This window comes from Larus michahellis, chromosome 1, assembly GCF_964199755.1.
Source record: "Larus michahellis chromosome 1, bLarMic1.1, whole genome shotgun sequence".
Taxonomy (NCBI): Eukaryota; Metazoa; Chordata; class Aves; order Charadriiformes; family Laridae; genus Larus; species Larus michahellis.
The window spans coordinates 34,270,706-34,294,514 of NC_133896.1; the positions used below are offsets into that span (position 1 = coordinate 34,270,706).

Here is a 23,809-nt window from a genome sequence, read left to right on the forward strand (position 1 = left end):
CTACTCTGGTTTTAATTAGAATCTACATAGTTATATATAAAAGCTATAAACGCTCAGAAGAACAATGATTATGTACAATTTGTAAACAACAGTTTAAAGAAGTAGTTGCTCCTGTTACATTTTGAAATCCAGAAAGAGGAAATATCCAACTTGAACGCAAACTGCTGACAAAGCCTTTAAGTGTATAAAGCTTAACTGTTAATACAAAAAAGAGCACTTAAAGTAATCTGAACGTCAGGCCTTTTTAAATTTATTTTTTTTATTTTTTTTTTATTTCACTGAATCTTATTCTCAATTTTGTTATTCTCCGGCACTTAAACAGGAAAACAGTGTTTTTTAAACCAAATTTATTTATACCCAATAAAAATACTTAAATCTTTAAACAGAATCTGGTAGCATATTTTTAAAGAGCAGATCATTTTTATATCTTCATTATTCAGAGTGACTTAAAATAACTACTTACCAATTATTTATTTCTCCTTAGTTATGATCAACCAAAAACTATCAGAGAAAGCTAAACCTTATGCAAGACTTCTCAAAAAGAACAAAACCAGTCACTGATTAAATACTAACAGTGGACACAAAAACCACATGGCATCAGCATGCTTCAGATGGCCACATGCTTATAACGGGTTTCTGTCATTCCAAGCTATAAAACCTCATCTGCTTCCCACAGCTGAAGCATCTGAACATCTATCAGCCAGTTTTCAACACTTTCCCCCCCTCACCTTACTTTTAATTAAAACTACTAGATTAGGCAGTGGAGTTTAATGGACTCAACAGGTCCAACTATCAAGTATCCTCAGAAAAGGAAGGCTGGCTGGTTTTACCCATTGGATGTCACTAACGGAAAGAAGCAGAAGCCTTATGTAGCTTTAAAAACAACCCCCCACCATTTTTATGACATTACATCTACTTCACCTGTGAACTCTTAAGAGCAGAAGGTGATTTTATTCTATTTGGGGCCAAAAAAAATAAAATTGACATGACAAGAAAAACGTCTTACTCTTTAAAACTTCCTTATTGGGCTGAAAAGCATCTGTTAAATAACGTCAACAAACTCAAATCCAGGAGCAAGCCCTGCATCTACTATACTGCTTCCCTGTGCATGTCACTATTTATTGCCTTTCAGCTGCCATTATACCAGCTAAGGAAGTCAGGATAAAATTGTGGATGAGAATTTCCTGATCTTTTATAAATAAAAGCACTGCAATTAATCATTTGCAGAAAAAAAATCCTGGCAACAGGAGACTTGGTTTATTATCTGGTTTGTGAATCTAAAGAAAGTTTCACCTAATAATCTTTGTTTAATATTCTGAAGTTCATACAAAATCTTCAGAAAGAAGTTATTTATGTTACTGTCTGCTTTCAGTAATAAGTAACACAAAAGTTAAGGTTAAAAATACAGTAAGTGAAAATAATACGTAAATAAGTAGATTATATATATACATACATATAAGTGATAACAGCCTTCTAAAGAATACACTGAAACCAAAATCATCATTTACTTCAAAAGAAAGTTACTGCAAAGACACCAAGTAGGGGTCTCTACTACAAAGAGCAACAAATTCAAGCTCACAAAAGCAGGACAAAAAGCAGCAGCTCATTTGAGCACACCCCTCCCCCCCAAATACAGTAGAAAGCAATTCTAATTTGTAGTTTTATATTGACAATTGAAAAAGTTACAGGAAAGGTAAAGACACCAAAGACTTACGGCAATCATTACAGGACACATGTGAGGAAAAAGGGATAAATAGAACAAGATCATCAAGAATTTGTTCAAGTCATTTTTCTTTAAGGTTCCAGAACTATCTACAAAGTTATTAACACAGATGAAATAATAGCAAAAATTATCATTAAAATGAAAGTTTCTAATTCAGAATAGCACTAAATCTTTTAGCTGAGTTTTCTTTAGAGTTCAAAAGCTAAGGTTTTATCAGACTCATACTGTAGACTACAATAAGAACATATTGGTCCCAGCCCTAAGAGCTGACATTATTATGGACAGCAATAAGGGATAACAAAATAAGATTAAGCTAATGACACTGCAATATTACAACATGTACACAATACTGTCTGATCTTCCAAAGAGCCAACACCATTTTTTTTTGATCCCTAATCTTTAGTAACCATTAGTAAGTCAGGATGTCTAGCAAAAGAAAACACAAAGTACTTTATTGCATTAAGGAGAAAGTTTCCTATGATCTATCTATAAACCGGTCATTGAAACACTTCTGTGCAAAGTCAGAATGCATAACTTACTTTATTTAAAAAAAAGTAGTTAGTTAGTAGATTTTACTGAAAAATAAAAACACATCTTCGTTCTCAGTCTTACCTCAGCCCATTTGAGAATACAAGTCATGCAGAAGGTATGACTACAGTTCTCGGGAAAACCAATCTCTTGTTCTAGAAGGCAGTTCAGACAGATGGGGCATGTGTCACCGTCATATAATAAAGTAGAACAGGAACAGGTTTCTTCATTTTCTTCACCTGGTATCATTAACATTGACACTCAGAATTTTTGCCAGTTTTTGGAACAAAGCCCTTTTAGATTTGAATAATAAGGCAATAAGATACAATTTTGTGTAGTTAAAAGCAAATTAATCAAGTTTTCAGGTCTAATGCCATCAAGACACTGGCCAGAGTAGTTAAAAGAATGTACTTCAGGTGAAAAATACTAAGCAACATATTTCAGACTACTGTACCAATATTAAAACAAAGGGAAGTTAGCTCTAGTGCTATTTAAATAAGGAAAGCATTACACGGTGTTTCCTATTGGCCATGTAGCCATTTAGAAATTGTTCTCCTGAGTTCTTTCTCCTCGGTTGTTTGCACTCTCTCCCCATGAAATAAATTAGACTACCATATTCTAATTCATTATCTTATATACACAGGGCCTACCTTTATTTTAGTTTTCCAGTCTTCCAGCTATTTTAATCTGAACATCCTCAAATATTTACCTTATCACGTACATTAAATAAAAAATGCTCGCCATTTTGTTAAAGGTAGAAATTGTTTTCAGAATATAAAAATGCAAGAACTTTTCTTCACGGAATTTTACTCTAAATTAATTATTTCTCTGAATAACAATTGCTATCTCCATTTTTTAGAAGTCAACAAGTAAAAAACAGAAGAGACAGGAAAGGATTTGGGGACCCCATACACCAAAGAAAAATATTATGCTAAGATAGTGGTTATGTTTACGCAACTTCTTTCAAAACAAGCAGCATACTAATTGAGACAGCAAATGTAAAATCTGACCTTCACAGCTTGAACCTGAACAACATACTTGAATATTTTCACACACACAGACTTTACCTTCCATGCCTTCATGCTTCTGACCCTCAGTATCTTGAATACATTGCTTTCTGTGCTTCATCTTACAAAACGTAGCCTGGAAAACATAGAAAGTTTACACAGTTCATTTAGACTGCAACTTGAAAATAAAAATGACTACTACGGATTTAATGAGCGTACTCCAGTGCTCTCCATTTCATTACACCTTTGTAGAGTAGAAAGATATGACATTAAGAGTGAGATACAGATCATTCACAATCTGTTTGCAATTTATGAGCATCATTAATGCTGTCTCACAACTGATACTGCCAACTTGAAAACTGTTTTTGTTCAACAAACGCAAAGTTTTTGCAGTGTTTTAAGAACACTGATGGTGCTTTTATTTTTAAAAATTAAACGTATTGCTAAGTTTCTATGCAAACCACACCACCTAACACTGCAGTAACTAACACATGCAAATTGCCCTTCACAAATGGTTGAAGCAAAAATATTAAACACACAAACACCGTAAGAGTCAGTTGCTTTCCACAACTAGCATGACCATAGTAGTGGCAAGTGAGAAAGATGAAAACAGCTAACATTTGCTTGCTTCCTGCTTTTGTCATACAATCAGAATTATTTGCCCTCAGAAAAAAAAAAATGCAGGGAAAGTTGTATCATCAAATCAAACAAGGGACAGGTCACAAGCACAGAAGCAGTGGAGCATCGTGAATGGAGAGGATGCACTTTTAACTGTTCTCCAAAGGGGCACTATAAGTAAGAATAACATGGATAGAGAATATCCCTGTGATCCACATCATATAGACTGAACAAATTTGATTTTGCATGAGAAACAGCAAGCGTATGTTCTTTGGAGGCCTACTGCACGCAGAACAAAACACATTAAAAAAAAAGTATCTACACCAAGGACTGAATCTCCTGCATTTCAAACTCCTGTAGTTACAGCAGAGACAGTATAAGCACATAAAGTTCCAACCCAACAGCCCTAGAGAGACCAGCAGTTTTCTTCAGAACTATATAAAGCTTTAAAAATTATTATTAATATTGAAAATTATTATTATTAATAAAATTATTAAATTATTATTTAAAAGGACAAATTAAGACTTCACAAGAGATTGAAGAAATCAGAAATTACCAAGATCTGCTACGTAAGCATTCCAATTTGAAGCAAACCCCTTACTCTGTAACATCTTTGCTAGAAAAAGTAGCAGGACAGAGCTGAGAACGCCACAATCACACTCCTCAACTAAACTTCCTCCTGTTTCTCTTAGGAACTACATTGGTTTCCCTTTATTACCTGGATATCCAGGAGCGAGAGGCGCAGAATTTGCCTCCCAAAACTTTTCTTCTGATCAAGTCTTTATTGCTTGATCTTGGCAGCAGGAAGCATTTTAATGATGATTTCTTTTTACTGAGAAAATAAATGCTCCCATAGATACCCACCACATAACACACTTCTTGCTTTCTTAGGCAATCCAGGCAAGCAGGACTCTGATCTGCGAGTCTCAAACACAGACAGTTCATTAAAGAAATGGTCAAAACTGTGAAACTAATTACCAGTCTGTAATTAGAATTCTCAATGGCTACAATGTTCCCATTAGAAACTACTTTTCAATCCCCCCAAAGGAACACGTGAATCAAGTTAACCGAAGGTGGGGGGAAAGGGAAGCGAGAAAGAAACAAAAACCTAGCTATAAGGGGATTTATTTCCCCCTACATTGCTATCCTATTTTGATACAAAACAAGACTTAAAAAGATACCACTAGGATAAATGCCATCAACTGTAGAGCAGTTACTAGCACTAATATTAATACAGACTGTGTTGCAGTGACTGCCATAGGTTGTATGCAAGCTCTGTTAGCAGAACAGCCACTGACCAGACCATCGCCTATCATCCTTTGCAGGCTAGATAAGATGAAACCGAAAAGCCAAACTGCTACTTTAAAATTTAATGCCTTAAATAACAAAATCTGCATCTAATTAGGGCAGGTAAGACCACCAAAACCACATTTGACCTTAAAATATGAGATCGAGGTCTGTTGTTTTCACTCTGAAAGAGGACTTTTAAGTGGCTTTGGTCCCAAAAAGTTTAAATCATGTGGTGGTATGTGGTATACAGGCTTTTATATATAAAACATAAGAACATAAGCTGTGCTCATACCTCTCTCAGCCTTAAAAGTCCCAGGACATGTCACAGCCAAGACCATTTAAAGACAAGATCATGAATTCTGCACTCTGCATCCACCCACAGAAAAGGTTTTAAATAGACAAAATCCAGATAACAAATTGTAACTTTAGCAGTAGTTGTAGAGTTCATGCTTATTGTAACAGAGGTCTTGAGTTCACTATGACAAATTGCAGAAATACGACCATAGAAGCTCTTTAGATTTGTTTTTCCCCAGGAAAAAAGCCACTTTTTCTCCATTGTACTCTTTCTAAACACAAAGACATCCCAGAAATTCTTGCATAGTTACAATAATTAGAAGAACAGAGATCCTAAAACTTTGTCAGAATATCAGTAAATCCAAGGTGTGCAGCAACTGAAAACATTTATGCGGTGTTACATCGTTCTTCTCACAAACCTATTATTTAAACAGATACTGAGTACCGCTAATGCATTTCACAGATCACTTTGCAGAGCACACCTTTTTGCCAGTTTGACACCATGCATTTCACACAACACAGCAGGAGAATTTAACACTACTGAAATATAAATATTTATAAGTAAAAGACATCAAAATTTACATAATATTTAACAAATTAACTTTGCAAAGACTATTTTCTCCACTACTTTAAAAGGGGCATCACAAGCATTGTAATAGCAGAAGAGGAGTTACCACTAAAGACTGCCATTAAATTTACAAAATTAAGAACAGAGTTAGGAAAACAGAACACAGTGGTTTAGGAGAAGCAGATGGCACAGAAAACAGAACTCCTATTTGTCTCCAAGTGCGATATATTCCTTCAGGTTTTTTTAAACTTCAAGGAGATTTTGAAGTATTTCTCAGACTTTTTCATTCCAGCTGTGTGCCATGCAAGAAATCTGTAGTCTTGGCTGGGGAGGGGGGAAGACAGTCAAAGAAGTGAGAATTTTTTTTGTCATTCTCCCAGTTACCAAATTGTATGAGTTCACATGAAGATCATATTATGTCCATATCCATGGCTAATCATGTCCGATGAGGCTAATATGTATTTGAAGAATGCTAATATCCAAAGATTACTTCTACCAGATTCCAATGACTCATGACCAACACGTTTTAGTTACAATCATTCAGTTGTTGATGTGAAATATTAGATAATACCCCAAGACCCATACATGCAAGGCACTTGACAAGACAGCAACAAGCACTATACTATGTTGGTGCGGACAAAACCCAAAATCAACCCCCCCGCACACCCCCCCAACTCTACAGATAAAATATTTTCTAAGAATGCCTAAAGACAGGATAGCATTACAGCCAAGATGGTACTTTTCTAGTGCTTGTAAATTTTCAATGTAATTACTTTGTAAGAGAAAGACCTTATTTTATTTCATATTTGAGATAAAGGCAAGAATACTCTAGTATACTAAACCGAAAGCAGTGAACAAGGATATTACCACAGGTACACACCACCACCCCATCCTCCCCTTATTTTTAAAGGGGTTAAACATCTAAGTTTCTAGGCTATTCTTCAAAGGAAACTCATGTTCTTGTCTTCATGGAAGGCAGATGCCAAAGACACCTGCCAACAAAAGTGCTTAAAGAGAGTTAACTGTAGAACATGAGATTAGATTTGTCACTGTCCATCTGAGTAACGTAGCTTCAGGATGTACTTAACTCCATAAAGCAGACCGATGTAAGTGCCATTTACACACTAAACAGTTTCCTGTATAAAAAAATATAAGTGTTATTTATATTAACACAAACTATTTCATACAATTCGTAACCTAAAAATAAAGATGTATTTCAACACTAATTCACTGTGCGTGCAGAAAGAAAAGACTTGGTCTGTTCAAAGTCACGCAACTGATTTTCTTACTGAACTAAAATCTATTACATTAAACAGGCATCGAAAAATCATTGGATGAAAATTTATAGTAGCCTAATTACAAGTGACACATGAAATTAGCATGTGCCTCCTTTTTGACTAACTACAAGACAAAGCCTTTACAAGCATTCCCTGTAAATAAAAATGCAACAGCTAAATACGCTTTTCCTCCAACACAGGAATGGTCCAGAGACCTATCTACACAGATGTAGACTTGTTCAATTGGAAAGGGGGATAAAATTAAGAACACATGCAACAAGATCTCCCAGAAGCAAGGCCAAAATGCTGTCCAAGACTGGCTTATTCTTGTTCCCTTAGCAGATTTAACGTAGGAAACATTTGTAACCTTTCAATTTCTTAGATACATGTTGCATCAATACTTAATAGCAGTGACTTATTTTGACTCTTCTATTTCTTTAAAAAATATTTTCTTTTCTTTCAATAAGGATTTGTGGCACTTTAGTTATGTTTTGATTTCTTTACTACTTTACTCAAGAAACATTTAGTTTCAAATACGAAACAACAGTCAGCCATACATTCAGTGTACAGAGTTTATTTGCTTAATACAACACCACGACTCTTTATTCCCATCAAAATCTTGGGCAGCAATAAGTAGGACTCTATTTTGCCCTACGCATTTTGATATTTTTAAGAAACCTCGGAAGGAGGTTTAAGCTCTCCCTCAGCAAGCATGTTTTTAAGGAAAACAGATCTTAATAATTAGCCACATTTACAAAACTAGAGATTTTTTTAAGTAATTAGTGACAGAATACAGTGTGTCCTCTGGAGTTCCCCATATGGGCTCACCATAACCTCAGGACCATTACTGGGCAAATGCCTAGCTGCTGATGAAAATTTTAAAAACTTTTGCCAGAAGTCTTATGCCCTCTTGGAGATGGGCTGAGGAAACACCTAGTATTTCCAATGGCAGCTAACACTTGAAAAGCTTTTTACCTACTTATACCATTAAGTGTAACGCAACACATGTGAATAAAAGAAAAAAAAACCACCACACCACCAAAAGACACTATTGGGTATTTGTCTGAAGAGCCTGGAAGGTAGACTTGTTTCAAGTGACAATTCAGTAATGTTGTTTGCCCTCCAATAAATGAGGGCTAAACTGAGGATCTGGAAGCACTTATCCTGGATTTGCTCCTTTTTGTAGTAAAATCTCATGGCCCAGAACATTAGTGAGAATAGAACCAACAGGCACACTCAAAAGAGGGCTTTTAAAGAGGATCTTTACTCTTTGTGTGCTCAAATTGCACCTTGTCTGCATTCCCAGATGGAATGCCATAGAACCAACAAAGGTGAAGAGAAAGAAAGAGACTAGCGCTTTGCTTTCGAGAAAAGAAAGGGAAACTTTTTTGTATAGGTGGTTTAAACCTATTCATGTAGATCCAGTGTCTTGGAAAGAATCTGGGCTATTCAGGAGAGGAGACACTGCTGATTTAAAGGCTCTTTCCAGACCCTCTAAGGATGCAATTACCCAAGAAAGCTAATCTAATCTAACAGCTTGCTGCCACCAAAAGAAGCAGATCTGTTTCTCACCACTAGTGATGGTGAGCAGACTCAGCTAAGAGCCACACATGTGCCAAAGAAATTGCAAGTGACAGAATGGGGGAGGGAAGACATAAAATGGGATTGCCCCTTTTGGCAGTAGCAAGGTGCTAAAACAGCCAAGACTTTGTTGTCAAACTGCCTTCCTTCAAGGACATAGCCGTACCCAGATTACCCGCCAAGTCCATGAAAACACAAGGTAAAGTCACAGGAGAAAACCCTCAACACCAAATGGCTAGAATTATACCATCCTAAACAGCACATTGCCTTCTGCTGACTTTCCCCTTCTCTACACAAAAGAAGAAAAAAACCAAAACCAACCCAAGGCACCACAGTGAATGTCCTCCTCAGGATTTCTTTTTCCACAGTCTAGCAGCAAGACACTGACAAGCACCCGTACATTGCAGGCACTGTGGCTACAGCTACATCCCTGCTAGATTCAATGCTGTCATTTTTGTGGGCACCTCAACAATAACGAACTGAATAGCAGCTGTGGACACTCAATGCTCACGTCCAGTCAGCATTCACAGAAGTATGCAGGACAACATCATAAAACTGTCTCCAAAGCAAGGAAGGCACGCAGAACTCAATGGAAATGCGCAAGTACAGCTTGAGGAACTGCCACAGTGGCTCAGATGCAGTGATTATCTAGTAACCTGTTTGACCATCTGCAGAACCATGAGTTTCAAGGAAGATTTAGAACACACGAGGCATGTCCTTCCTGTATAAAGCTTATAATCATAAACTGAATCAAAACCTGCCATACAGACCTTTTCATGTTAAGTCAAGGGAGTAGGCAGTGTTCCTCACTTAAGTTTAACAAAAAAAGCACCTGTAAGACATAGGCAAAACATATCAGGGCTATAAGAAAGGTGTCATTTTAGAAGACCTCACATATTCCAAAAACTACGGGGGCACACCATGTCTTTTACAGAATGTTACACACAAACGAGACTGAACTCTACTGTCTAGCATTTAAAGCACTTCAATTTACTAGACAGTATAAGAAGGTAGCCAAAAAATGTCAGCAGTACCGCCTTATGTATCCAATGCCTTGACAAATCTTGCTGATCCACAAGTTCCTTTACTATTACACAATTACTAACAGTAACCAAAGAATACTTTATTCATCATCTTATATTATTCATATGCGTAAGGGTGAATGACTGTGTTCTAGTTCTACTTAGAGTAAGTCACTCTCCAAAAAGCTTCAGTATAAGACAGAACAAAACCAGACAGGCTACCAACTTGAAAAAAAGGGCAACATATTTATATCACAAAACTTGTATTTTGCTGTTAATACCTCTAAGAACAGCACCATGTCAATTTAATGCTCTTAAATAAGAGTTACTATCAAAACCAAAAGAAACTCAAAACCCAACAGATTCAGCTATATGAGACACTGAAAATAGTAACAAAATTAGTATCACCAGCAGGTATCTATTAAGTAACATCCCACCTCTCTCTGTGCTGGTAAACTCATGTATGGGATAAACATCCCAGCCATACAGATGGCTCCTTGATCGACCAGCCTTCATGTTTCTTTCCTTCCCAAAATAACCAGTTCTCATTGGTTTTTACCTAGTAATAAAGAAAAATAAGGATGTAGGTTACAGAAGGCCTACCACCACCAGAAAACAAGCTGTAACAAAATGACAAACTCAAAAATCTTGTGCTAAAATTCAACTGATAATAAAAGTAGCACAGTCTTCGGAGACATTCCAAACCCTATCCCCAAGAAACCATCCAAAAGAGTGAGCCGTTTTATCAGTCTTAAGTAGTAGATAACTTAAGACAACAAGGCACCAAGGTTTGTGAAACACTGTCATATCACCCCACCTCCCCCCAAAAGACAACACACATGCAAGGGCTGATTTGCTCATCAGAATCATGATCATCCATTTAACCACCAGGAAAACCCACATAAAGACTGATACTTCCGCCAGCCAGAAAAGGTATGATGTTTGACCAAAACAGTTAAAGTATCAAAAAGGTATTAGTTCTCTTTGCCAAAAACACACTGAAGAAAGTTTCCCTGTATACATCAGTTCTCACCATGCTATCACAAAAGGCTGAGCCCCATTTTTTGAGGAAGCTAATGAAGAGGTGAAGGAAAGCTGATTACAAGCTTGCACAGCAGTTAGCAGCTTTTAGACATATCAGGTTTGAGTTTGGTACTGAACTACTGTTACCTCATGGCACTGATGGGTAAATTTGCCTTCTCTAGGTAAATTAATTTCTCACCTTTCTGCACTGTCAACCGTAAAACACTTTGTTCCACTAGGATAGGTGGCAGAAGTTTAGGATTTCTCCTGAACTCGTATTGAAGGCTCATACCCAGTAAGCAGCAATGAGAAGCTATACTTCAGCAGATTCCCTACACAAGTCAATCTAAATCAATTCTCCCTCTGGCATTTCCAGTATCCGCCAGCAGCTTGAGATTAACTCATCAGACCACATGACATTACATGCCAAAGTATAGCAAAATAACAGCTCTATACTATCAGTACATGCAGGGTGACCACTGACAACCAAGATGGCCCAGTGCTCAGGCAAATTCAGTTCGCAGACTGAGAACTAGATGAAGCTAAACTCGCTAGTCAGCATGGAAAAAAAGAAAAAGAAAAAAAAAACACCCACAAACCAAGCAACCAATCCAAGCACTTTGGGGAGTTAGTTGTCACCGTTCAGACTCATTAGATTCAAAGTATGTATTCACAGCTGATCAATCTAACCTGTAATTTAAAGCTGTGCTTGTGCCCCTACTGGCTCTTTAGCAACATTTCTCAAATTTATGAGAAAACTCCTTTCTGCTCTGCCAGAGGACAAACTAGGTTACTCAAGCCTCTGTCAGCTCTTCACAATGCAAAAGCAGCAAGGACAAAGCTGCATAGTTTCCCTACGCACTAAAACCGGCAATTTTGCAGGGTAGCTTCTCAGTAAGGCTGCTGCTCATAACACTGCTTTCCAAAGATGGTCTGAATTATACAAGATGATCCTAGGCCAAATCTTTACAGAAGCGCATGGCTGCATCCACAACAGCCATAGGAAGAAACACTTGTTGGAGCCATGGTTAACTCCCCCAGGAAAAAACTGCTTCCTTTAGACAGAAGACAGGATGAATAGAACCTTCTAAGGACTGATACAGGATGAGGAAATGTATATTCACAGAAATTAAAAGACCACCCTATTTTGCTATTCAGAACAGTATTTTCAATAGAAGGCAATATGCGCTGTGCTGCTGTTTCATGTGTGCATGTACGATAAGACTCCCAACAGAAGCACCACACACCAACCACCCCTGTTGGGAGACCATGCATGTATGCCAGGGGCTAAGTCATGTTGTTTCATATACTGCTGATAAAACACTGAAGTATCATAGCAATTAATATAATACAAAGAAATACGAAAGAAAAAACAGTGTACATAACATTCTCTCACAAAACGTACAGTTCAACACTTAGGTGTTTCTTCTAAGTAGTCTGTGACTAAACTGGATGAAATTGAGATTTACAAATAACAGGAACTAATTAGGGATTAGGTACCATTGTCATGGTGCACATGGTTCAAGCAACTAAATCAAATCAGCATAAACTCATGACCTTGCCTTCCGCTGCTGAGGGTCCTTAGTCACATGCATACTCTTGCAGCTGGAAGGGATAGCGTTACATACCAAAGTCAGCAAAAATGGCTCAGCCATTTCCAAGAACAGTTAAAAAAAAAAAAAAGTACTTTTTTCTAGCCACTTGGAAGCACTGATGTTTTCATGCTTTCCACTGAAAAGCATATATTTGGCAGTGGATTGCTGAGATCAAGAACACGCTTTCCACACACGCAACCCTTCCAAATCTAGCCATAGATCTGGGAAAAAAAAAAAAAGCTTGCATTTACTCAAGAAATCCTTGCTAGTCATTGCATTTAATTTTTTTCCCATAAACTGGATCTGTGCTTAGCATACACTAATAATTTGAAGTTCCTATCCCATTGCTATACTGCATATGTGACATTCCCACAAGATGAATGAGCATACTTCAGCCAGTGCTATGGCAACACAGCAGGACTTGTTGCAATCATTTCTCTGATGCTAAAGAAGCTAGGAAGGCCATCTTTATTTTTCTTACTACCATCCTAAACATGCCCAAATAGCTGGCCTTAAACACCAGAGATGCAGGAGCTGAACCAAAAGACAGAAGTGGAAAAGCTAAGACCTTTTAACAGTGGAAGGAAAAATGATGGGCAAAACTGACAGAGTAAGATTGAACTCAAATGAAAGGCTCAGGGACAGTAGCAATGGCAAGAAGCACACTTAAGATGCAAAAAATTAAAGAGGCAACAAACACAGAGTGGTAGGTGATTAGAAAAGTATATTGAGCCAAAGGGGAAAGGGCTGAATCCAGCAAAGGAAGAAACAGCACGCAATTGTCCAATTACAGACTACCAGTTTTTTTTTTTTCCTTTCACCTGCATCATGGTAGTCTTATTTCTCATCTTCTGAATGTTGAACCCCTGCAATCTGAAAGGCATCCCTCTAACAAAATTTATGTAATGTAGATGCTCCCATATAATTTTATGGATTTACGTAAATGGGGGGAAAAAAAAGCACTACAGAAGATTGCACAGAACCACATACACACACTTGACAAAAATATACTGAGTTTGAGTCCTCTATTAAAAGCATGCTGTTCTTTCATTTTAAGCATCAAATCAAGAGTTTAGTAATATGACATGTTCTTTTGGTAGTAAAAAAATTATGTGTTTCCATAAAAAGTAATTTCAGCTTACATGTGAAATATACAGACATGGATTCAAAAACAAACAAAAGAAAGGAAATAACATTGCCGTTTAAAAGTACATTTTGTCTCTCTGAGGCATACTGTTTTTAAAAAAGCACTAGATGAAAGCTATCATGTTAAAAACATGGTCCTCAAGCTCCTTTTGACTTTGAATAACAGTATTTTATAAGCTTAGGTCAAGGACCTACACTAACCTCTTAAAATCTCAGAAAAAAAAAAAGCTGTATAAAAACAAAGAGTTTGTAAAGGATTTATGACAGTTGAAATAATTTTAAGTGTAATTGTATTTTGCACAAGATCTTCTATAATATTTGTAGACTAACAATGCACTAGATGTCATTTCAGAAACAACAGATATATGGGGACTAAACAGTTTCAATCACTGTTGATCTTGCTTTCACAGCCCTTGCTCAGCGATAACTTTCAAGATAGCTAAAATAAAGCTAGAAAAACATGACCAGGAATGAAGACAGGTATGTAAGAGAAGATTTCCTTAATGCCAATAGCAACACACAAAAGATAACAGAAACTATTAAGCACACAAGAGAGAAAAGCCAGATCTAGCGCTGAAAATACAACCTGAACTCCATCACCTTTCGTTTCAACTTGTGAATAAAGTCTACTAACAGAAAAACACGCTAATCACCATTTTGGGTTACTTTCACAATATAGATAGCATCAAGAAATCACCTATAATTCACAGTAAAGTACTGTTTTGTTATCAACCAAGTTTTTGTTACAATTGATTATTCTATCTCATTGCAAAGCTTCAAAAAGAACCTAAGCGTCCCAAACCAATACTAGAAGCTCCTTACAATGATGAACCCCATTCTCATTCAAAGTTTCTTGCCGGAATAGTAACCACAAAATAACTGCCAGTACCAACTGACTTATCCAAGAGTTGTACAAGGTACCTTTCTTGCTCAGGCTGATGAAACTACATCTTAGAATTCACAATTGCATAGGTTTTGAGAGAAGAATACACTTTACCTTCGTTGTTATAGGTACCTTTATTTGGTAACATCCCTAAAACAAAACTCCAATGAGCTCACAGTAGTTCTAAAAGATTGCTTTTCTCCAACTGTTTAGAAGGACTTCCAATTACTTTTTGTTACACCTATCTATCCACAGGGGTCACTACCTTTTGCATCACATGTAAAACTAAGGACGTTTAAAAAAAGCAAAACTGTACAAGAAGTGCTTACTCAGTGTCTGTACTGAAAGCAGAGAAGAATTTCATTGTCCCTCCTGCGTCCACAATTGCGGCAGTAATTTGGTCTGGAAAGTGAGCAGTCCAAAAGACTGCTCATCTGCCTTCAGCTTCTACCTTAAAACTCAAGTTTTGAATAACAGTACAGCGCCGTTTCATGTAAGGGTCTCTATCTCCCCCGGGGCACACCAAGAAAGGTAGAAGTCTTCACTGCTGCAGTTTTGGCCTGTGTTGCTATCTAAAGGTATGGACATATATGAAGACTTGTATCAGACACCAATCCCATGGATTTTCACATTCCTTATTACTGCTGGCAGTCTAATGAAAGCCAGGTAGTAAGTAGAGAGACAACAAGTGTTAACTCACTTGATGTTTCCAAGCAATTTTAAACTAGCTTGGAAAATTTCCAAACATCATTAAACGCATCACTCAGGTTTACTCACAGACCGTACCTTTGAAGGCAGATCACAGTTAAGCAGTACTTACAGACTTAATAACAGAGGAACAAAAATTGCATTTTAATGGGAGTTCACCAATCCTTAAATAAAATCTGCGTTAAGACAGACATTATTATTATTATTAGTGTCTATTAGAAAAAGTGATCAGATAATGCAATTTACCACAGTATTAGGTGTTAGAAAACAGCTTCTGGAAGACATATTTCTTCTTCCCAATTCTGTCTACATATTTATTTGAAATTTTTTTTAAACATTTATATACACACATGCACGTGAAATAATCTCAGGAAGTTAAGAAGAAATACCACTGGCCAGAGGACTATCAAATTAAAATGTTACTTTTTCATGTTTGCTGTGATGGAGTTTTTTTGAGTTAAAATTCATATTTTATGTTCTCATGGAGATAAAGCGTAACATTACTGTTTCATCGAGATAATTTGTGAGACAGCATTATTTGATAATGAAAAATGAATGGGCAAAAATATTTATTTTAGCACAACATACCCAAATGTGTGTATATATATAAATAAGTTACTTGACTAAATGCATCTTATATAAAGTTTATTTTAATCTTGCCTACGCATACGCAAGTAAAGGCAGTATTTTGATCATTCTTTGTCAAGTCAGTTAACAATTTCCCCAGCATAGAAGCGACAACTTCCACATTTGGTTAAATTTCATCAGCTTTCCTTAAGACTTTTAGTTGGAGAAAAAAAATCCGACATGCCTTAAAAATAAGCTGTAGGAAAGCAGAATGTTTCTAAAAGCAAGAGGCAACTTCCTTAGCTTTTTTTTTTTTTTTTTTTTTTCAAATTCCTGACAGAGAAAAACTACTTGTTGAATCTGGTGTGTCCCACTGAATTACAAAATATGCATATTCAATCTTTGAGATCCCTTCCAAGGCAGTCACCCTGCCTTTGGTGCTCCACCAGACCCAGATGTAGAGAGGTGATGGACAACTGCTCAGGACAGCAGAGCTGCAGCTTTAGGGAACAGAAAGGCAGACACGCATTCACCTTCCGTCTTCCAGCAGCTGCAGTCCTCCCTTTGTTATTTCACAACTGCAGCCAACTTCCTATGCAAGAGTATCATCCTACTCAAGTGGTTTAGGGTACCAAAATCAAGCACCTTTCAAACCCAGAAAAGAGATGTTCACACCTTTCTGCTTGCAAACTATGCCCATATCCTCAACTGTTGGCTAAAGAGATGAAACAAGCAGGGAAGAGAAGACACAATGTCACAGCACTTGTATCCTCTCAGATCAAGGTCACTGCCATTCAGGACAAGGTGGACTAGCACACAGAGATGAAACAAAACGTGCCCACACTGCTGAAAAGCCATGAACTAGCCCTTTTTTTGGAAGCGCTCTACAGAATACGCACATTAGAGGCCTCTGGTATTGATGACTACAGAAGAAGTGTTAGGGTATAAATCTGCTTAACACTATATCTCCAACTTGCAAAAAACCTCAAGGAAACCTGAGCAATGTTAAGATTTATAAAATCTATGCTAATCTTAAATGGTTCAGCAGATTAGCTGCAACCATTTCAGAATTCATTCAGATAAATTGATAACAATGAGTTGATAGCACTGAATAATCAGTTTAGCTATGAGCAGAAACTGGACCACATGTTTTTGTTACTATTAACTGGAAGGATGTTTTTTCTTGCTCACCTTAGACCGCTGGCAAAGAAAATCCCAACACTGAACACTGGACTGACAGAAAGCCAGGCTTCAAGGATTCCGGTGTCAGTATGGCAAGGCAGTCAATAAAACTTTTTCCAGCCATGTTTCCCCTCCCATTAACATCATGTATGTTTAAATATATCATTAATTCAAATAAAATAACCACTAAATTAATTACTAAATAAAGTCAACTTTAAAAAAAAAAATCAAGTTTTCGCACAGGTTTTTTAATATTCAGGACAGCGGAAAACTGAAAAGATTCTGCAAAGAATCCCTGTAATAGGAAAAAGACCCAGATGTTTGTAACTGGAGCAGAACCATCACGTATCATAAGCAGAACCATCTACAGAACCATCTAACCAGAGGATAGAAGTCATGCATCAACTGTGTCAAACTACAGTCAGTTGAGAGCACAAAGAAACTCTTTATCACCTGGATGTTTCAAAAGCAATAGCTGAATAACTGGAGAATAAGGTAAACATAAATCTCCTTTTTGAGTCAAACTCAACAACCTCTACATATTGTGTTTGAGCACGATAAATTCATGTTCAAAAAACTCACCAAACTTCTGGAGAAGTATTCCCAATCTTAAAGATAATCTGAATAAACTAGTGAACCCAGTTTTACTGGTATTAAAGGTCTAAAAACATTCCCTTTCAAGACCATTTGGAAGAGAGAGATTCTCTCTCCCTAAGGCCACAAAACTGTTGTCCATTCTGCTTATTCACAAGCAGGCTTTAAGGCGAGTGGAACGTGAAAGAAAATTGATGCATTTATTATTTGGGCCATTTATCACTCCGGAAGTTGACATATCAGAAAACGTACGCTACTGAAAGGAAAGCCGCAAAAGATTAAACCTGTTGAATAAAAGTTTAAATAGCTCCCCCCCTCCAACTATGTCTTGGCTCATGCAAGCCAAACTGAACAACAAACATTATATTCCTAGAAATTCTAAAGGAAACATTTGAAAAATGCTGGGATCATTTCCAAGTCTTTTCCATGTCAATAAAGGGGATGCTATCCTTTTTTTTTGAACCTTGTGAATCTCTAAATATAGCCTTCCAGTCAAAAAAAGAAGAGACATAGATTATCACGTATAATCAACCAAATAAAGAGAATTTTTATCACCCTGATAAGATGGAAAGAAACCATGACAAAATGACTAAAGACTTTCCCCACTCCTCTTCTGTGTGTAAGACAGTCTGAATACCCACACAGTAAAACCCTAAGTTAGATTACATTCCACTAAAAACTATGATTCACTGAAAGAGAATTAAGGGCCCCCAATAAATTAGTGATATACAAACATAACACCAGACACTAAGTTAGCTAAATCTCCCTTTAAGGTTACAAAAGCCCTAAAAAGCTATAAAATTACAATCTTAAAATAGCTGTTCAATAATCAGGGCCATTCCAATCCATTATATAATTATTACTTAGATATGAGCAGCCTTAACCGTCTCTTGACATTTTAAATAAGTGATTCTTTGCCAACAGTACCTAGTTACTGATACTAAACAAACAGTTACTACCTGACCTTTCTCTCTGTTATCTCGTTCTTCATAAAAATTTTAAATTAATTAGTAGTCTAAAATAAAAACATCGTGAGAGGAAAGGGACCAATTTTAGCCCCACCAAAACTCTTCTGTTTTGAGGTTATAAACGTGGAGATACATTGTCAAAGACGAGTTGCATCTGGGGCTCAGGCTAATGATATTCTTTAATACTCACCGAAGGGAAAAAAAAATAATTAGGACACAATGTACTCTAAAACACCAGAAGAACTGGAGAGTTTAGCACTGGGTCGATAACTGTATCGCTTCCCGGCTCCAGCGTTACTCTGTGCAACTTTACTGATGTTTAAAAGTCAGTCGCGATTCCACCGCAGCACAAAAGCGGCTTCACGTCGAGCCTCTCAACTTCCTCCACAACCGCAAACTCTTGCCGTAACTCCAGCTACTCCAAGACGCTCTTCCACCACACCGCCGGTATTTACCACTCTGGGCTCCCGGGAAGGCGAGGGACGGCGGTGCCGAGCCCCCCCCCGGGATCTTTGTTCGGGCCGGCGCCGCGGCGGTGTGCCCGTGTCCCCCCCCGCCGACCCCGCTCACGGATCACCGGGCAGGGCTGCTGCCGCCGCTCCTCCCGTTGCGCCTTCACAAAAGCTTTCGGCGCGGAGAGGGCCGGCGCTCTCCTGGGAACGGCGGATCGCCCCGGCCACCCCGCTTTGTTTCCCCTCTCGCCCCGGGAGGCGAGGCGGGCGGACGAGAGCCGCCCTCCCTCCCTCCCTGCCCCCGCCGGCTCGGCGGCCTGTCACCGGGCCGGGCCGGCGCCACGACTCGGGGGCGGCGAGAATAGGAGCGGGGGGGAAACCCCGAGGCCGGGGCCGGCAGCAAACCCCGCCCTCCGCCCGGCGGAGCAGAGGGAACACCCGAGCCCGAAGGCCCCGGCCAGAGCAGGACGGCAGCACCCCCCGCGCCTCCCCTCCTGCCGCCGGCCCGCCTCGGGGAACGGCCCCCAGCACTTTCCTCACGGAAACTCCTGAGGGAGGCGCCCGCCATACCTCCCCGCTCCCTCACCCCCCCGGCCCCGACCGCCGGTGTTTACCTGGCGCCGCGCCGTCCCCTCGCGCGGTCACCCGCATCAAGCGCAGGCTCCGGTTCCCCGGCTCCGGTTCCGGTTCCCCGCCGCGGCCGAGGAGCGTCCGCCCGGGCTGGGCTCGGCGGGGCCCCGCTCAGCGGCCGCCGGGCCACATGTCCGCGCGCGCGCGGCCGGGAGTGCGCGGCGCCGGCGGGGGCCGCTGGGGGGCGCTGTTCTGCCGCCTTCCGCCTCCCGCGGGGGGGGTGGGGGCGGTCCGGGGGCCGGACGCTGTGTCGTGGCGGCCCAACCCGCCAACGAGACGCCCCCAAACCGTCCCGCGGCGGCGGGGGCATTGTGGGATAGGTCCTCCGGACTGCCTTGAGGCGGGGGGGGGGGGGGGGGGCGGCACGTGACCCGACGGCGGATGTCGGCGGGGAGCCAATGGGAGGAGGGAGGGCGGGCGCGCGGGGCCGGGGCGGGGCGGCGCCGCGGGCCGCGGGCGGGGGGCGCCCTCTGGCGGCGGCGCGGCGGGCCGGGCGCGGTCGAGGAGGCGCGCGGGCGGTGGCGTCATCTGACGGCGACGCGAAGTAGCCCGAGTGCCAGCCCCCCCTTCCCCCCCCTTTTTTTTAATTATTATTTTAATAAAATTATCCCAAAGGCGCTTTGGACGGAGCCCTGTGGCCGCAGGAACGCCAACCTGTGCGCGACGCGGCGGCTGGGGAGCCGGCCTAGGCCCATCCTGGGCCTGCTGTCCCTGCCTGTGGCGATGGCGGCGGTGGGGCCAGAGGCCCGGGCAGGCTGGGAGCCGCCGCCGGCCTCAGCGCTCGCAGAGGGGCGCGGGGCTTTCAGCTGTGTGCGCCCAGAGCGGTGCTTCGTTCCGTCCCTGTGGGGAGCCACCAGCACGGCCTGGGCAGTGTGTGGGACCTGGGAGCAGTGGGGGTCCTGCCCTGAGGGGGAAGAGGTAGAACTGCTGCTGCAAGAGCTGCAAGAGTCCTGCCAAGTGGTGTCAGTCGTGATTTCGTGCTGGCTCATGCTTGTGGGCCTCACAGAAGTAGCGAGATTGAATCCTTATATATTCGTATAACCATTTTTTTTCAAAGCAGTTTGGCATATTGTCATGCGTCCTGATTATAGCAAACAGGAAAGTTGTTCAATGAAGCAGCTTGTGCTGCATACTGGTCCTTTTTATACGTCTCCATCATAGCACCACCATAAAATCATAGAGTCGTTTTGGTTAGAAGAGATCTTTAAGATCATCGAGTCCAACCATTACCTAGCACTGCCAAGTTCTCCACTAAACCATATCCCTCAGCACCACATCTACAGGTCTTTTAAATACTTCCATTTGTTACTTGAGAGAAGAGACTGACCCTCACCTCTCTACAACCTCCTTTCATTCTTAAACAACCCCAGTTCCCTCAGCCACTCCTCAGACTCTACGAGTCTGCCCTCACAGGCCCAAAGGCAATGGGGAGCTGGGGGACACCAAACCCTCAGCTGAACCCCCAGGGCATCGCACCTGCCATAGCAACAAACAACAGGGAAGGGGAAGCAGCTACCCCAAATACGCAGGCTTGGTTGAGTGTCTCCTCACGTCCAGAATGATGTTGTTACAGCCTGAGCGGAGTAAGGTATGTGTCAGTCTGTCAAGAATGATGATACCTTATTAGTTGCCATGATTACTGATGGATTATTAATTTAGGATTAACTCAGAAGAACTTGAATTAAGTAAGAGCAGCCTGTGGGGACAGCATGTAAGAAGAGTCATGGGAAGAAAGGAAAAGAATTCGTTAGCAGGCTGCAGGGAAATGTAATAAGGGGCATGACTATAGCCATAGGTAGGAAAGCACAGACTTAGGAACAGAGATGAAATATTTAAGGTAAATCTGACTTTAAAGTTATTAAGGTTAATGAACTCCCCAAATCTTCAATGGGATCATCTGTAGAAAGGAAGAAGCTGTTTTGAAGGTTGGGATTAAAGAAAGCCCTGTTATAAAGTAAGAAAGATGACTTTCAGTGCCATGTTTTGAATAGACTGAAATCTTGAATGACCCTAGAACAAGACACTGAAGCAATTAAGAAGGGAGAACAATAGCAGAAAAACAGCTGTGGGTTTGACTTACCGACCACAGAGTTAAGGTTTTTTTGCAAGGAGGGCATATTATACAGAACTGCTGTACATTATTATTTGTTACTGCTGAGTCTTTTAATTAAATTGACTACTAAGTCACGTGGGACCCACAGATGCAGAGAAAGCCTTGCTATTCGCTATCACAAGCCTTGAAGACATTTCTGTCATCTACTCATGCTGCACAGATCATGTTGCGCAGAAGAGCCAGGCAAGCTGAAGAGAGGTGTCTATGAGAGAGAGGAATGCAAAGAGAAACACTCATCACTTCTGAGGTGCTGTCTGTACTTTTGTTTGATCTTCTGACTGTGTATCTTACATCCATTCCAGCAGTGGCCTTTATAGCTACTCACACAACTTCAAGATATGCAGTTGCAGAAGAATGGTTTTGGCCCTTTCTCATCCACTTTTTGAGATGGGCACCTAGCGTACACTGTTTACGATGGAGAGAAAAATCTGGGATTTCACTACTGTCAGCTCTGGCAAATATGTCTTGAGTTTTCCTATGGGTACGTGAAGTTCCAGCCCACAGAGGTTTCTGGTCCAACTGGGGCTGAAGGACAGTGCTGTCCAGTTGGATGTCTGCTCCCAGAACCAGCCTGTCAAGGATGAGAGGTTGGTTAGTTCAGCCAAGGGAGGAGGGCAGCATGAGATGTGTCTCCTTCTGTTTGCTCTGTGCCTGGTGAAAGGAGGAGCGAGGAGTTCAGGTTTTGTACAGGGATATAGAATTAGGGGGTCATGAACTCCAATCTTCTACTAACCTCTGCAAACCCTGTGATATAGGCATGTTCATAAATTTATCAGGCTCTGCTCATTCACGTACCTGTTAGTGTTTTTCTCAAAAATCAAGAATGGAGGGCGGTTTGGCCGGCAGGGATAGGTGGACTATCATTGGGAATTGAGGTGAAAGTGGCAGGGAAAGAGGTATTAGACCGGGACAAAATTTATATGAATGGTTACAGAAATATTTGTTAAAATTTCTGGATTAGTAGACAATTTGGGAGGACCAGCTAGTTTTGCTGAAAGGAGAATCTTACTTTCAAAATCTTATGATTTGTGAGCCAAGCTTGCCATTTTTGACATTTGATTTATTTTTTCATGTTTTGGTATGGTAAAAACGTAATTTCTTTAGTCTGTTCTTACGTGTTCTAAAGTCTTTAACTTCTTCAAGTGTTCTTCAAGTGCAGAGGTTGTCCTTAGTCAAGGGGGGCACCACAACCCATAAATCCTTTGTAGACGAAGGACAGGACTAACAAGGACAGTTACTACTGCCTGTTGTCTTTTCTAGCTAGGTCTAAGTAGGACTGTTTCTTCATTTTCCAGCTAGCTCCAGAATGTCCCACTCAAAGGCCATGAGTAAACCCCACACTGTAGGAGGCACATGATTTTTAGCAGTACCTCAGAGTCCCTTGGTGTGTGCCCCGTGTTTTGTTTGGGGGATGTACTCTGACCACATTTTCAGAGTTTCCCTACAGCCACTGGAGCCGGAAACTTCCCTGAAACTGAGCCTCTTGCTGACTTGTGTGTCTCTCAGGAGGACACTGTTGTGTGGAAGCAGAAGCAGAGCCGTACTTGTGGTGCAGCTGTGAGCACAAGTTGAGGACAGGTGTGCCAGAAGGAAACTGGAAGACATGCATGGCAGAACCGTGTGAGTGAGGGCATGGTCGTTTGGAGAGGGGAGCAACAGGGAGTGTGATACTAGAAATAAGAGTGGTATTAGGGGGAGGGAGGGAAACGATGGCAGGACAGACCATGAGATTGTGATCGTAATGTGGTAGACAGAGTGTAGAAGGGGAGGTGGTGGGTGAAGAGATCAGAAATGAGGCAGGATGTGGTGAAGAGTGGGACTCCTGGAGGACAAAATAGTAGTTATCCATGAGCGCAGAAATTAGGATTGGCATAGGGTGCAGAGGGAGAGCTGGAGATACTTGTGTTCTTGTGCTGTGAATTTGAATTCTAAGTTTGAAGTATCCTGCACCATTGAAATGATCCTATGATCCTACCACAGGCAAGTGACTTTTATTATTATTACTTTCTCAATGAGGCTTGAATGAGCCTGAAGTGGTAT

General features: G+C 40.5%; 1 protein-coding gene across 5 annotated transcripts in view; it reads right to left on the reverse strand.

Moving 5' to 3' along the window:
* Positions 1-19,832, reverse strand: part of SCAF11 (SR-related CTD associated factor 11) — a 47,435-nt gene extending 27,603 nt beyond the window's left edge. Inside the window, exons 1-4 of one of the 5 annotated variants that reach the window (XM_074568138.1) lie at positions 19,641-19,666; positions 10,346-10,467; positions 3,319-3,394; positions 2,336-2,490 (exon numbers count right to left, since the gene is read on the reverse strand). In XM_074568138.1, the coding sequence (XP_074424239.1) occupies positions 2,336-2,490; positions 3,319-3,394; positions 10,346-10,393 (279 nt within the window). In that variant the 5' untranslated portion in view covers positions 10,394-10,467; positions 19,641-19,666. Of the gene's footprint in view, positions 1-2,335; positions 2,491-3,318; positions 3,395-10,345; positions 10,468-18,764; positions 19,280-19,640 lie in introns of those variants that run through there. The other 4 variants (XM_074568200.1, XM_074568363.1, XM_074568285.1 and 1 more) reach the window with 4 other exon arrangements.
* Positions 19,833-23,809: the final 3,977 nt, after the last annotated feature.